The following is a 15,307-nucleotide window of genomic DNA, read 5'->3' as shown; positions in this document are numbered from 1 at the left end:
GAGTGAAGGGCCCACTGCCAAAGTGCCACCGAAGACCCGGAGCGAGTGAAGGGCCCACTGCCAAAGTGCCGCTGAAGACCCGGAGCGAGTGAAGGGCCCGCCGCTGAAGACCCGGACCGCCGCCGGTTGAGTAAAAATTAAAAAGGCGCCTCTAGCCAGGGAAAGGATTCTCGGCCAGGGCTCACAGGGCCTGGGGCAAATTGCCCCACTTGCCCCCCCCCTCTGGGTGGCCCTGGGCTAGCCTCCCCAGTGGGGGTGTTCACATGCCGCCCATGAGATCTGAGTGACTGTGCACTGCACTGTGAGACCGCAGGAGGCACATGTGGCTTGTGACTGGTCTGAAGTTGGGCTGCCCTCTTCCTCCCTATCCCTGGGAGCAGAGGCGGCTCTACGGTTTTTGCCGCCCCAAACATGGCAGGCAAGCGGCTTTCAGCGGCGCGCCTGTGGGCGGTGCGCTGGTCACGGGGATTCGGCGGCGCGCTTGGGGGCGGTGCGCTGGTCACGGGGATTCGGCGGTGCGCCTGCGGGCGGTGCGCTGGTCACGGGGATTCGGCGGTGCGCCTGCGGGCGGTGCGCTGGTCACGCGGATTCGGCGGTGCGCCTGCGGGCGGTGCGCTGGTCACGTGGATTCGGCGGTTCGCCTGCGGGCGGTGCGCTGGTCACGGGGATTCGGCGGTTCGCCTGCGGGCGGTGCACTGGTCACGGGGATTCGGCGGTGCGCCTGCGGGCGGTGCGCTGGTCACGGGGATTCGGCGGTGCGCCTGCAGGCGGTGCGCTGGTCACGGGGATTTGGCGGTGCGCCTGCGGGCGGTGCGCTGGTCATGCGGATTCGGCGGTGCGCCTGCGGGCGGTGCGCTGGTCACGGGGATTTGGCGGTGCGCCTGCAGGCGGTGCGCTGGTCACGTGGATTCGGCAGTGCGCCTGCGGGCGGTGCGCTGGTCATGCGGATTCGGCGGTGCGCCTGCGGGCGGTGCGCTGGTCACGCGGATTCGGCGGCGTGCTTGGGGGCAGTGCACTGGTCACGCAGATTTGGCGGCGCGCCCAGAGGCGGTGCGCTGGTCACGCGGATTCGGTGGCATGCCTGCGGGAGGTCTGCCGATGCCGCGCCATCGGCGTCCCCACCGCCGAATTGCCGCCGAAGCCACGGGGCTGGCGGACCTCCCGCAGGCTTGCTGCCGAAAGCCGCCTGCCTGCCGCCCTCACAGCTACCGGCAGGCCGCCCCTGTGGCATGCCGCTCCAGGCACACGCTTGCTGCGCTGGTGCCTGGAGCCACCCCTGCCTGGGAAAACGGTATTACTGAGCCGGAGCCAGAGCACCAAGGCAACAGAGCCAGTTTGCTTTGGCAGCGTTTGTGTGAGAAGCCCACCCCTCCACCCCCCGTCTCACTCACAGCGGCAGCCTGTTCTGGACGGCGTACGTGCCATGGAAGCTCTGCCGGTTAATCAGTCCGTCCATCGCATTGTAGTTTATCTTCGAAAGAGACTCCAGGGAGCTGGAAGACAGAACAGAGCCCTGTCCTCTTCAGCATACGGCACTGGGGAGCAGCTACAAACACCAGCGGAGCCAGCTGGCCAGCCTGGCTGGCCGGGCTGGGCAGAGAGCAGGAGAGTGCCAGCCAGTGGGGGAGATGGATACACAAAGGCAGGAGGCTGGAAGAGAGGTCGGGGGTTGAGAGAATGAGAGAGAGAGAGAGAGACTACCTGGTCCCACACTCACTCTCTGAGAGGATCGCACACAGCCACCTCCTTCCTGTCTGCCGTGTAGAAGGGAGGGTCATAGATCTGGAACGCCACCTGCAGAGCACACAAACCACTTCACACACGTCCCGCCGGCCCAGGGGCACAGCCCTCCCGCCAGTGGCTCCCGGACGGCACAGCCCCCTCCCTCCAGAGAGCTGGCGAACCCCAAGGTGGCCCAGAGGAACTACCCTCCGAGCGATATAAAGACTGGCCTCCTTGGTATCCCATCGGAGCCCAGCCCTGGAGCACTGACGCTGAGGAATCCTGCTGAAATTGACGAGGGTGGGGGGAACCACACGCCAAGTGAAAGATGCAAAGCTGGGATCTCAGGGGAGAGGATCCATTGAGGGCCTGATCCTGGGCTCCCCTGAGCCCCTCTCTGCCCTCCCCATTTCACTGAGCCTCACGTGGGCGTCTGTTCTTGGCACCGCTGGTCCCTGAGCTCCGAGTTTAGTTCAGCCTCCCCTGGGATCCCCAGGGAGCAGGTGGCCTCCCAGTGGGCCGGGGCAGCCCCAGGCCCAGCACCACTAAGGCAGTGCAGCCCAGTCAGCGCCCTCTGGGGAACGTCCTCAAGTGCACCCAGTGCCGCAGGAGTCTCACCTGTCTCCAGGAGGGATGCTGGCACGGGGGTGGGACCTGCAATGAGTACCCGACTCACTGCTGGAAACAGGACTCAGGACAGCACAGACATGGGCACGGCAAGGGGGAGCCCGACATCCTCCGTGGGAAGTGCCAAAGTGCGGCGTTTAATTCCGCAGGTAGGTCCGTACTCCCCTTGGCCTGCTGTGCCGAGCTGCTGAGCTCCCTCCCCAGGCCACGTGGCCGAACGATGGCTGGAGGCCCTCTCGCTTGACATCTTAGGCTTGCGGTCACCGAGTGAGGCAGCATCAGAGCCGGGCAGAGGGTTCCTGGCTCCCAGCTCTGTGCTCTGCCCACTGGACCTGCCTGCTTCCATCAACACACCCCAAGTGTCACAGGCTACAGCCCCTCTCCTCCGGGCAAGTCTCCCATCCACAGGCCCTGCTCCCTACAGTGGCGCTCTCCTACCTCCCAGGGCACCTTCTCGTCCGGCACTGGGAAACGCACTGTGGAGGAGCTGGGATAGAGGAGGTTGCGGGCGCTCACATGGTACAGAGCCGTCGTCTCCTCGGGCTTCTCCTCCGAGCCGTACTCCTTCAGCTCCGGGGCTTTGCTGGGCACTGGGAGACAAACACAAAGAGCCAAGACCCCAATGGAGCAGAGGAACGTGACCTCTGAGAAGAGTTGGGGTGAAAGCAATGGGGTTCGTGCCACCTGCTGCCAGGGTTAGCTGGGTTTCTCCATGAAAACGGCTTTGCTTCCCCACTCTCTGGGCCTGGGAACACTGGAAAGTCTCCTGCTGGGGCCAGTAGGCTTCAGGCTGTGTGCCCTGGCCACCCCCTCAGTGGCGGGCATTGTCTGCACAGGACACTGGGTGCTGAAGATTTGAGCCTAGAACTTGCAATTTGTTGCACTGCCCCCATAGAAGTGGGTCTGCCTCTCCTCCCTTCCCCAGCACAGTCACACATACACCCCTGCCCCCTCCCCATCCTGCAGCCCTGCTCTCCCTGCACAGACCCTGAGGGCCTGGAGAAGGAATCCAGCATGGGAGGGAGCTGGGGCAAGTGGAGGTGGGGAGCTGCTGGGGAAGGGGTGGGAAGGACGATCTCCAATACAGTGGGGCTGGAGATGGGGAGGGGAATTAGAATCATAGAATCATAGAATATCAGGGTTGGAAGGGACCTCAGGAGGTCATCTAGTCCAGCCCCCTGCTCAAAGCAGGACCAATTCCCAACTAAATCATCCCAGCCAGGGCTTTGTCAAGCCTGACCTTAAAAACCTTAAAGGAAGGAGATTCCACCACCGCCCTAGGTAACCCATTCCAGTGCTTCACCACCCTCCTAGTGAAAAAGTTTTTCCTAATATCCAACCTAAACCTCCCCCACTGCAACTTGAACAGTCTAGATCCATCCTCTTTGGAACCCCCTTTCAGGTAGTTGAAAGCAGCTATCAAATCCCCCCTCATTCTTCTCTTCTGCAGACTAAACAATCCCAGTTCCCTCAGCCTCTCCTCATAAGTCATGTGCTCCAGCCTCCTAATCATTTTTGTTGCCCTCCGCTGGACTCTTTCCAGTTTTTCCACATCCTTCTTGTAGTGTGGGGCCCAAAACTGGACACAGTACTCCAGATGAGGCCTCACCAATGTCGAATAGAGGGGAATGATCACGTCCCTCGATCTGCTGGCAATGCCCCTACTTATACAGCCTAAAATGCAGTTAGCCTTCTTGGCAACAAGGACACACTGTTGACTCATATCCAGCTTCTCATCCACTGTAACCCCTAGGTCCTTTTCTGCAGAACTGCTTCCTAGCCATTCGGTCCCTAGTCTGTAGCAGTGCATGGGATTCTTCCGTCCTAAGTGCAGGACTCTGCACTTGTCCTTGTTGAACCTCATCAGGTTTCTTTGGCCCTTAAAAAAATATTCAAATAGTAGGAGTCTGCTGCACTGTGTAGCACCCAGCCGCCACGGCACACCACACAGGGTATGCAGAAGCTGGCAGCGAGCCTCCCAGCCTGGGCACAATGCCTGCTGCCTGCCCTGGGAACAAGAGCAGACCCTTTAAGAACAACCCCTCCTCCCTTCCCCCAGCTCAAGGCATCCAGGACTCTCTGTGCTCCTTCTGCAGTGGGGCAGGGCCTGCCACCCAGCTCACCCAGGAGCCTCTTGCCCTGTCCTGCTCTCAGCCCTGGCGGCTGCACTGGCGCCAATCAGGCCTGCGCTGGAGCCAGCGGAGTGACACTGGTGGAAACCCTGGAGAAGTGAGAGGAGAAATGGGTCCTAGAAGACAAAGGCTGGTCTTTCGTCTCACACGCTGGCAGCCAGAGACTGGCTGGACTTACCCATGGTGGGCGCGTCCTCCTCTGAACCAAATCCATTCCCACGCAGGGCCCGCACGATCCAGGCCAGGGTCTTGGCCGTCTGCGACATCTATCCAGAGCAGGGCAGACCATCAGGGAAAGCCACCTCCCAGCAGCTCCTGCCCAGGGCTCAGCTTGGACATGGGGGTGGGTGCATGGATGCCCCGTTTCCAGGCATAGGGATGTGTTTGGATTTTGGTTTAGTCCAATTTTACCATGATTGTGAGAGCCAGAAGGGGCCTGGCCCGGTTTGTCAGGACAGTGGTTGGAGCACCCCCCCCTCCCCCAGGAGACGGTCTCAGGGAGCGCAACCCTCCGGGTAATTCCTCTGACCTTGGGAATGAAATCAGTGCCCAGTTCTGCTGGGCTTCCTCTGCTGAAGGGGTCTAATGGAAAAGGAGCTGAGGCTCGGGGGTGGGATGGGACTATATCACCCCCCAATAGTGCAAGTCTTCCCAGAGTAGTTGGAAGAGACGTTTTGTGTGCTCGATCCTCAATGTGACCCACTCTCCAGCCTCTGACCCACTCCCTGGGCCCCACCCTTGACCCCCGATCCTGAACATGGCCAGTTGCCCAGGCCCCAGACCAGTCCCCACTCCCAATCCCAAGTGCCCCTTATACAGCCCCCAATCCCAAATGCCACCCACTCCACGCAAGCCCATCCGTGACAACATCTGTCCTCTCGATGCGCCTCGAGCTCTGTCTCACCTGCTCTTCCAGACCAGTCAGCCTCTGCTCCACCAGTCCAGTCCTCTTCACCCGATCCAAATCCAGCAACTCCACCAACACGTCCACCCTGTGAACGGGCAAGAGGAGACAGGAGCTCTGAGGGACCAGACACCAAGCAGGCGTCCCATGCAGCAGCATACAGCCAGCGAGGTGCTGCTCTGGGGTCAGGGTAGCCTGCATACCTTCACGCAGTGCTGCCCACAGACACCCTGCCCCTTGCGCCGCCTGCCAGCTCAAAGTGCCGAATTCCTGCCTTTGCCTTCCCAGTGCCCCCCACTGTTTGTCATCCCTGGTGGGTGCTGCTGATGAGGAAGCAGGGTGGAGTTGCCCCGGGGCACCTCTGCAGAGAGTTATGCCTCAGTGTCCCCCGCTCCCTGGAGCACAGCTGAGTGTGCACATGGCACATCCCTTGGCACAGCAGTATGTCCTATCTCAGAGAGGCCCGCTCTGCAGCAGCCGTGCTGGGAGACTGCTCCTCCCTGCCCCTGTGTGCACACAGTGGTGCAGGGTGCATGGAAGTAGGGCCAGGTCCTTGCCCTCTCTGCGCTGGCCCGTACTGAGAGGTGCAGCACACGCGGATCACACGCACTAGCTGTGCAGAACTGCTGCTCAGGAGTTCGCTTGCTGCTGCATCTGGCTAGTGCTGTAGCCTTTGGTTTGCTGCCGAGTCCCATTTCTGCAGCTCACATAGATAGCGGAGGCCACGGTGCAAGCAGCGGGATGCTGCAAGCTCACCCGAGGTGCGATGCGGGCTGGGCGAGGGCTGGCACACACCTACCTGCCTTCTGCTTGGCTCTGCCCAATGCTACCGGGCACCTTTCGTGTGCACTAAATCCCCTCACAAGCCGCACTGCGTGTCTCACCCACACGCAATAACCCACCATCTTCCCCGCCAGCAGCTCTGCCACGGCAGACAGCAGGTTTAGCGCGGCTCTATAGCCCTGCAGAGAGTGGGCCACATTCTGCTCTCATTGACACCTGTGCCAGCCCAGGAGTGTCTGGGAGCCACTGTGCCAGGAGTAACTGCTTGTGTGAACAGGGCTCTTCACGGAGCCTCAGGTCCAAGCTGCTCCCTCACACCCCAAACGTACCCTCTGGATGTGCAAGAGCTCCAAGTCACTCCCACACGTCCACCCTATAGCTCCGCTGCTGCTGGAGAGGGGCTTCCGTTGGCCTCGCTGGGCCCCCTGCGGCCAGGGCCAGAGAACTAACAGCTATTCTTCCCTTGTCTCCAGTGCACCTGAGCCGACTGCTCTCCTCCACTGACCTATCCCTCTGCTCCGGACTTCACTCCGAGCCCATTGAGTCGACAGGAGGAGTCACTCCAGAGGGATACTCGCCTTCTCAAACCACTGACTGTACTGCCCCTGCAGCATCCCCAGCCGGTGCCAGCCAGGGACCCAGGATGAGAAGCCAAGTGCATTGCAACGCACCCTCGGCAGGGCTCAATGACCATTCCAGTGGCAGATACACCACGTGCTTGGCCCCAAAGCCACTAGTCATCGACCCCTTGGTCTAGTGCTTGGAGCACTGCAGAGCCACACACGCAACCCCAAGGGAAAAGAGAAGCGTGTCTCACTCTGCAGTGGCCCCCTGATTGAGGAGACAGGTTCTGGAGGGAGCCCCAGCAGCCTGTTAGCGCGCTGGGGGCGATGGGAATGGGAGCAAAACAGCTGGGTTATAAGGAAAGAGGCTGCGAAAGGCAAATGAAGATCACTGATCTATTGTCCCAGCAGTGCGATGAGTCCCCCCACAGACTGTCACACCTGAGCCGGACGCACTGGATGGGAATGTCCCAGGGCTATCACAGCTCCATGAACTGGGGGCAGGGTGTGATGGGTTGGTAATACTCTGTGTCGACCTGGTTATTGTCATGTTACTGTGCAAACTGCTTGAGTTTAGTTTAATGGGGGTTGTCAGGAGAAACGAGCAGAAAAGGATAAGCCACTTCTCCACAAACACTTGAGGGCTGTTAAGGGACAACGCCAGGATGGGGAAGGCCCAGGAACACTGGAGTGCCAAAGAACTATAGTGGGGTTTAAAAAGGGGGCCATTCTCTCAAGAAAGGGGAGTAGCTGTTTGGGGGAGCCAGACTGAGATGGCCCCCACTGGGGCGTGTGAAGAAGCCAGGCCTACCTGGGTTCCCATCAGGGGATGCCGGGGTTTGAAGTACGCGAGATATGCATGTAGACGTGGTTGTTTTAAAAGCCTTTTTTCTCACCGGCTTCAGGGGGACTAGCAAGGGGGCCCTGGGGACAGCTGCCCAAAGCTCCCCACTCAGAGCTCCCTTCGTGACATCAGAGAGCACTGACACCTACAGGTCTTTCCCAAGGAAACGCAAGGCGAGAGCGGCCAGTACCTCTGCGCGACATCTCGGATCTTTTGCTCCATGTTCTGCTTCTTCTGGCACTGCTGGTGCTGCAGGTAGTTCTCCTTCAGGTACGTCTCCCAGGAGAGAAGGGCCGCTTCCTCGTTCTTCTCCAGCTTTTCTTCTGCAGAAGAAACCGAAGAGCTGAGCCCCGGAGGAGAACCCCCAGGCCCCTCAGACCCAGGCCCTACTCCATGACACTCCCACCCCAGTGGCACTATGTCTCCTCCAGATCCCAGTCTGGTCTGGAGAACATCAGCGCCTCCCCATAGCCCTTCGAGCCAGCCTAACGGAGGCAAGGCCCCACCGCATCACAACCGGCCTGGCCTGGGAAGGAACTCCTTACTGAGCTGTTTGTGCCGCTTCGCTGGCTGCCGGAGCAGGACCCTCTTGACAAAGAGCTGCAGGTGGTTGAAGAGGATGAAGGGCGGGGGAGCAGCAGGCCGGCCGTGATACTCCTCAATCAGGTCGTGCCGCTGGAACTTCCAGATCTGGTCGGTGTGCTCCTGCACCTGCTGAAACGTGTAGCTGGGAGGAGGGCCCAGGGGGCAAGGGATTAGCTATGGTCATGCCAGCGGGTGCCAGGCAGGGGGTCTGCAAGCCAGCGCTGGGCACCATCCCAGGCACTGCACCAGGGGTAGGCAACCTATGGTACGCGTGCGCCTTCGGCATGCAAGCTGGTTTTCAGCAGCACTCACACTGCCCGGGTTCTGGCCACTGGTCTGGGGGGCTCTGCATTTTAATTTAATTTTAAATGAAGCTTCTTAAACACTTTAAAAACCTTATTTACTGTACATACAACAATAGTTTAGTTATATATTATAGACTTATAGAAAGAGACCTTCTAAAAACGTTAAAATGTATTACTGCCACGCGAAACCTTAAATTAGAGTGAATAAATGAAGACTCAGCACAGCACTTCTGAAAGGTTGCTGACCCCTGCACTGCACTCTGCTATTCTCGCTGGCTTCCAGCCTTGATTTTCCTGTCATTCCTGGCCTCCCTTCCTGCTGCCCTGCAGAGCACAGGGGTTGGCCCTGGCACAGAGGGGTGGACGGGCTCCCAAAGGAGGGGCAGGTGGACCCTTGCCTCAGGACCTGACAATGCATCTGCACCACAGCACCCAACCAGCTCACCAGGTTCCTCAGGCTTTTGGCTGGTATCTCAGGCTCGCATCTAGAGCAGGTCATCTGACATCTGAGCCAGCGTGCCTGGGACCCCGCATCCACCCCTCAAGCTGGTCAGGGCACCCAGGACCCCCAATCCACACACCCCCAGGCAGGTCAGGGCACCTGGGACTCCCCAATCCACCTTCCCAGGCATGCCAGTGAAGCTGGGACCATCCATCCACCCCCCAGACAGGTCAGGGCATCTGGGGCCTCCAATCCACCCCCCTCCACATAGACAAGTGAACCTGGGGGCCCCAGTCCATCTCCCCACACACAGGTCAATTCACCCAGGGTCTCCAATTCAACCCCACCGACACATTGACAAGCACATCTGGGGGCCCAGTCCACCTCCTTACACACATAGGTCAGTGCACCTGGGGGCCCCACAACCTACCCCCCTACACGTCAGTGCACCTGGGCCCCCCCCCAATCTGCCCCTCATGCAGGTCAGTGCACCCAGGGCCCAGACATAGAAGTCAGTGAGCCTGCAGCCCTCAAATCCCTCCATACACATGCAGGTCAGGGCACCTGCTCCCCTCAAGTACAGGACAGCGGGATGGATCAGCTAAGCAAGACACTACAACTCCCCGCAGCCCCTCCCCGCTGCTCATCCCTGCCCTGGGCCAGGCAGGAGGAGGGGCTGCATGGCAAGCCAGGAGCTGCAGAGAATCCCCAGGAACCGTGCACAGAGCCCTGTGGAACAGGCTGTGACAGCCAGGTTCAGGTCCGTGCGGGGCTTATCGGGGAGCAGCAGCAGCTGGGCAGTGAGCAGTGCAGAGGGGCCCCAATGAGAGACACTAACCGAGCCTGGCCTGGAAACTCGCAATGCTTATTTGTTTGGCTAGAGCCAGGCCTGGAGAGGGGACCCCAGGCACCAGGCCGAAAGAGCCAGACTCTCAGCTGGAGTGTCCCAGGACCACACAGGAGCCACTGTGGCTCATGCTGAGCTGAGTTGAAGCCTCTGTCTCTGGGGTGCAACCTTCCCTTTTCCTGCCAGCCCTAGGAAAGGCCTTGCCCTGAGCCCTGTGTCTGAGCGGTTCCTGGGACCCACCCGGGCTAGTGCCTGCAACGCCTCGCTGCTGAATCCCCTACACCCTACACTGCCTGCCCCCGAGCAGCAGTATGCCTGGCACGTGGTTCTCCCCCTCCCACCAGTTTGGTGCGCTCCAGCACTGAGCAGCCCCCTCCCCCATTTACAATAGCATTAATTCACCCTCGCTTCACCCAATGGCCCCCCACAGGCGCAGTGAGCAGGGGGTGGCGGCGCTGGGTCTGACTCACTTGAACATGGCGATGAGTAGGTTGAGGAGGAGGATGTTTGTGAAGAGCAGATACAGGCAGAGCAAGATGACTGTCAGCCATTCGGGGAAGACGGGCCGCTTGTCCTTATTGCTCTCAGGGCACTTGGGCTTGTAGGGGTCTGTTCCGTTCGGGCTGCACTGATCCAGATTGAAGTTCACCCCTGCGAGAGAAGAGACCAGAGTTTCACAGTGGCAGGCTGTCATTGCTCTGGATGTGTTTTACATGCTGCTGATCTGGGCGGCTCTGTATGGACCCAGCAGCCCACCTTAAACAGACCAGCTTAAAAGCAGCCCTCTTTGGTCTGTAACACTACTTTGTTCCTGCCCTTCCAGGCCAGGGAGTTCTGTGGGGTCCTCAGACTCAGTCCCTGCATGGCGCATCTGCCCCCAGCTGCCTCTGGGACAATGGAGCAATAGATGCTTGTAACTGACTGGTCCTTTCTTAGCAGCTACTCACAGGTAGGAAAGCGGCTGGAGCTTTTTTCTCTGCTCCGCCCCCGAGGCTGCCAGGTGCAGTCGCTAATCAGTGATACGTTACCCTTTAGACTTGGTAGAACAGCATTACCTGACCCGCCGATGAGCGGAATTCAGGCCTCTCTCAGAATGGTGAGTCATTCACGCTGCATTCCCAATTCCGGAGCCTGGCCTTTGCATTTGTCATAGATCCCACCCTCAGGATGGCTCCCACTGCTTTATTCTAACTGTCATTTACAGCATGCGATTGGCCACATGGTGGTGTTTCTGCTGCCTGATTGGGTCAGGGTAACTCTTTAAGAGGGGAGAAATGACTTATAGCAAACCTGGCACTTCCCCTGCAAATGTGCAACCCCTTCAGGAGTCCGAATATTTCCATGGAAACCAGTGACGGTCATGTGACTGTGCATGACTAATGAATGGCACCACCCCACCCATGCGAGCAGAGCAGTGGGATTGATACACTATTTGGGATGCATTTTTGAAGGAAGTGGAGAATGCTGGGAGAGAAACAGTCAGGCAAGGGCCCCTGCTGCTCTTGGTCCTGATCCTTAAAGGTGCTGAGCATCCTCAATGCTCTGACAGCAACAAGAGCTGAGGGAGCTCAGCCCCTCACAGGATCAGGCTGAGCTCAGCCCCTCACAGGATCTGGGTCACTTTAGTTTTAGTTCTCCTGTCTCTGCTGACATCTCATGCTGCCCTCTCCTACACAAGCACTGAGCTCAAGTCTCCACTCCATGACACCAGTTTGATGGGTGTAATACTCCACTGGCTTCAGTGGGCCCAGACCAATTGACACCAGCTTGCGATCTGGCCCATTGACTTCGAGGGAGTTGCCTCTGCATGAAGCAGGAGGTGTCCCAGAAGCAATGTGCTGGCCCGTTGTGTTTTAGTTCTACACCTTCCTAACAGTGGCATGAAAGCAGGGAAGGGGCTCACGTCCTTCTGTGATGCTGGTCTGAGCTAGGGTGTGCATGGTAAAGGACACAGCAAACCAGCTCTGGGCCCAGCCCCAGATTCACTCCTTTCTGTCCTTCTCGCTCTCTCTGTCTTTCATGTTTTATTTCAGTTTCATTCTTTCACTCTGAGCCTCATTTCCTGCTGGTCTGTGTCAAAATCTGGGAGCCGAGCTGCTACTGGACTCCTGCTGGGAAGGGGCTGAGCTGTGTGGAGCATGCTGGCAGGACTAGACTGGCCGTTTGAGCACAGGGATGCCTCTGCACTGTAACAAAGACATTCAGCTTCGGAAATCTCATGCCAAGCGCTGTCATGGCCCAGCCAGGAGCCTGTGAGAAACCCTGGGTTCCGTACCGTCGATGTAGGAAGGGATCTGCCCAAAAATCGTCAGGTAGGAATGGTAGACGACGCCCCGGAAGATCCAGTCCACACGCTCCTCATTATGGATCAGGATAGCTTGCTTGGCTACGCCGAAGGATACAACCCAGACAGCCAAGAGGAAGAGGAAGAAGAAGACGTCCTTCATCTGCAAAGCCATGAGACAAAGCAGGAGTGAAAAGGTTCCCCTCAACAGATCAGATGCAGAGAATTACATCCTCTCCCAGAACAAATGCATGCACAGCTCCTATACCCGGATCACATTTCGCATGCAGGCCCCACTCTGCTCCTACTGACATCATGCCATCTGCAGGGAGGAGTAGCTCTTACCATTCTCTTCACTATGATGATCTTGGGCCCCAGAGTTTTACTGACTGTGAAAATGTGCATCAGCCGCAAGCAGAAAATAATAAAAGCCAGAGACAATATGATCCGTCCTGGATACAAAGTGGCTGGGATCCATCTGACACAGACAGGGGAAAGGAAGACACATCAGTGCATTGTCTTAACCAATGTTACTGCCTTTTTAAAACAGAAAAATTTACAGCCTGCTTTCCTGGGGAACAAATAAGTCTATCCCTAGAGTCCCATTTGAGAGAGGGATACAGCACAAAACCTATCCGATGGAGTGACACAGCAGCTGGGGATTGCACAGAGCTGGGCAGAAAGATCCACGTTTCAATGAAAAGTTTCATCTGAATTTTGAATGTAGATGTTACATTGAAAAAATTCCAACCACCTCTTTTGCAACTCCCCCTCCCTGGTTTTCCAGCAACTCCAGCAAAGAGCAGTTTGATACTGTCCTACAGAATCCCTCCTACTTACCGGCAGGTCAGCCCTGCTATAAAGATCAAGATGGCACAAACATCCAGTTTGTTCCAGAAATCATTGAAGTACAGGGAAGCCATTTTCAGTAACCCAAAGCCATCGGGGTCATAGAACAGCTGTTAGGAAAAGAAGTGGTTTCAGTATTTCAGTAAACAAAACATAGGCTGCTTCTATGCGCTTGAGACAGCAATTGTGGCACTGGGTCCCCAACAGGAATCTGAGCTGGATTTGGAGGGGGTGGGAGGAAATGGGGGAGTGGGCTTCAATTGATAATGAATTTCTCTGCCATGGTGATTTTGGTGCCAGGAGAATCCTCAACAATCCCTGAGACTTGGCCCTGTGGTGTTCTTCAGACGTCATTCTCCCCTGGCTACCAATCTTCATTTAAACTACAGAGGCTCTTGGTGTTGGCAGCACTCAGCTGTTTTATGTCCTGGCCTAAACCTCTAAAGAAGGTAGCAGGTCCTGTTCTTAGATGTCCTGTAAAATATTTGCTAGTGCATTTGAGAGGCTGACATAGAACTCTTCTTTTGCATAATGGAGTGAGGCTGGGAATCTGACCACAGTTATTTCCAAAGGGACCGGTAGGATCCTTGCATACACCCCCACGGCTGATTCATTCTTATCATTTTCCTTTTGGCCAAACCCTGAGGTCATTTCTCAGTGATCTGAGTAACAAAAGGGCAATGAATCTCCAGTATCACATCTTGGAGCATGTTGGAGCTCTCCTAACCCACATTCTAACATGGCCTGACTGCTTAGCTGTGAGAAGTGGGCCAGATTCTCAGCTGATGCATAGCTCCACTCAAGTCACGTAGACCACCTGCCTAGAAGTAAGGGGCACTTGTGCTATTGACACCAGCTAAGGACCTGGAATTTTCTGTGATTCCATCTCAATGAGTTATGAATCCTTGCTGGTGACGATGGCTCTTTGTCATCCTGCGGGGTTACAGAACAGATCTTAGGTTTGCCTCAGCTCTGGGACAAACACACAAGGACAGCTCTTCCCACAGAAATAATCCCTGACTTCCCATCTTCTCATCTATACTACAGTTATGGGACAGTTTCTGTGGGAAGTTGCAGATATTCCATCCACACATGCTGAGAAGATCCCCTCCAGGGTCCTGACCAGGTCTCCTGGAACCACCCCAATGTATCCACGTTTGGTTTTACAGGGGGCTCAAAGCATGGTGGCACAGGCTGCTGGGAGATACCCCTGGGTCTATAAAGCTACCAGTTCCTTATTTCAGTACTGAGCCTTACTGCCTTCATTCAGGAAGGTCTCAATATCTTGGGCACTTCTCCTCCTGCCCCTGACTCAGCCCAACAGTATCCACAAGAGCAGTTGAAACAAAACCATGGGAGGGGAAGGAGTTCTCATGCTTTCCCCTGCCCATTCAGCACCCATCCATCCCTGGTGAGAATTTATGAATGCCACCAACTTGCTCTGCGGGTACCGGGGTCTCCTGCACTATCCCTCCAGTTCAGTCAGCCCAGAATATCAGTGACTCTCTCTGTAATCGCTACAAATCGCCGAAGGACCCCTGCTAGTCCCTCACACTATGTCATGGATTTGGAAGGGTAAGTCGGGCTGACAAGTGGAGGCAGACTATGAAACACCGGAGATATCAAAGTTTTCTCCCCTGACTTGGGTTAGGCCTATGCCCTCAATCCTTTCTAGTAAGCATGGGAGAAAATACTTGGTGCTAAAGAGCTCTTTAATCTTGGGGGAAAGGCAGAACAAGAACCAATGGCTGGAAGAGGAAGCCAGACAGATTCATATTGGAACTAAGGCCCATGTTTTGAACAGAGAGGGTGATCCCGTGCCATCTTCAGCCAGTTTACCTAGGTATGTGCTCCCAGACAGCAAGAGCAGACCTGTGGCCACTGGTGATTGCTAGGGCTGCAGTGCCAACCCTGGGAACTCTCCCCAGCCCCTCAGCGATGGGCAGCTTTTCCTTGCCCAGGGCTGCTGTTACTGTCATCGGGGGGCGGGGGGAGGGAGCCTAAAAGTGGGAGGGCTATGCCTCTGTAACTTTAAATGAAGATTGATCGCCGGGGTGGAATGATGTCTGGAGAACACCAGAGGGTCATGCGGGAACAAACTACCATGGGAAGTGGTGGATTCGCTGTCTTGGATTGACTAAAGCACATCTTCCTATAAGGCGCGCGGACACAAGTGGCTGAGCTCGATACTGGCGTGGCTGGGTGAAATTCTCTGGTATATGATGTACAGCAGGCCAGACTACAGGGCCAGCCTTAGGGGTGGGCCATCCGGGTGACCGCCCGGGGTGCCATGGGCAAGAGGACGCCGTGCGGCAGTGCAGAGATGCGCACTGCTGGTGTAATGTCAGAAACTGCTCCTGGCTGGCAGGGAAGCATCGCTTTGGGGAGGTGCCCAGATGTCTCCCTGCTTCCTCCCATCG

At 57.1% G+C, this 15,307-nt stretch overlaps 1 protein-coding gene across 2 annotated transcripts in view; it reads right to left on the bottom strand.

Annotated features, from left to right (window-relative positions):
- Positions 1 to 15,307, bottom strand: part of TRPM2 (transient receptor potential cation channel subfamily M member 2) — a 76,886-nt gene that overhangs the window by 7,602 nt on the left and 53,977 nt on the right. For both annotated transcript variants that reach the window (XM_045031238.1, XM_045031237.1), the window contains 11 exons: positions 12,879 to 12,997; positions 12,384 to 12,516; positions 12,030 to 12,201; positions 10,225 to 10,405; positions 8,121 to 8,302; positions 7,766 to 7,898; positions 5,386 to 5,473; positions 4,660 to 4,747; positions 2,788 to 2,939; positions 1,718 to 1,794; positions 1,392 to 1,493 (listed from right to left, as the gene is read on the bottom strand). In XM_045031238.1, the coding sequence (XP_044887173.1) occupies positions 1,392 to 1,493; positions 1,718 to 1,794; positions 2,788 to 2,939; positions 4,660 to 4,747; positions 5,386 to 5,473; positions 7,766 to 7,898; positions 8,121 to 8,302; positions 10,225 to 10,405; positions 12,030 to 12,201; positions 12,384 to 12,516; positions 12,879 to 12,997 (1,427 nt within the window). The remainder of the gene's footprint in view (positions 1 to 1,391; positions 1,494 to 1,717; positions 1,795 to 2,787; positions 2,940 to 4,659; positions 4,748 to 5,385; positions 5,474 to 7,765; positions 7,899 to 8,120; positions 8,303 to 10,224; positions 10,406 to 12,029; positions 12,202 to 12,383; positions 12,517 to 12,878; positions 12,998 to 15,307) is intronic.

This window comes from Mauremys mutica, chromosome 9, assembly GCF_020497125.1.
Source record: "Mauremys mutica isolate MM-2020 ecotype Southern chromosome 9, ASM2049712v1, whole genome shotgun sequence".
In the NCBI taxonomy this organism is placed as follows: Eukaryota; Metazoa; Chordata; order Testudines; family Geoemydidae; genus Mauremys; species Mauremys mutica.
Note: the sequence above shows the minus strand (reverse complement) of the source record. Positions and strands in the feature narration are given on the sequence as shown.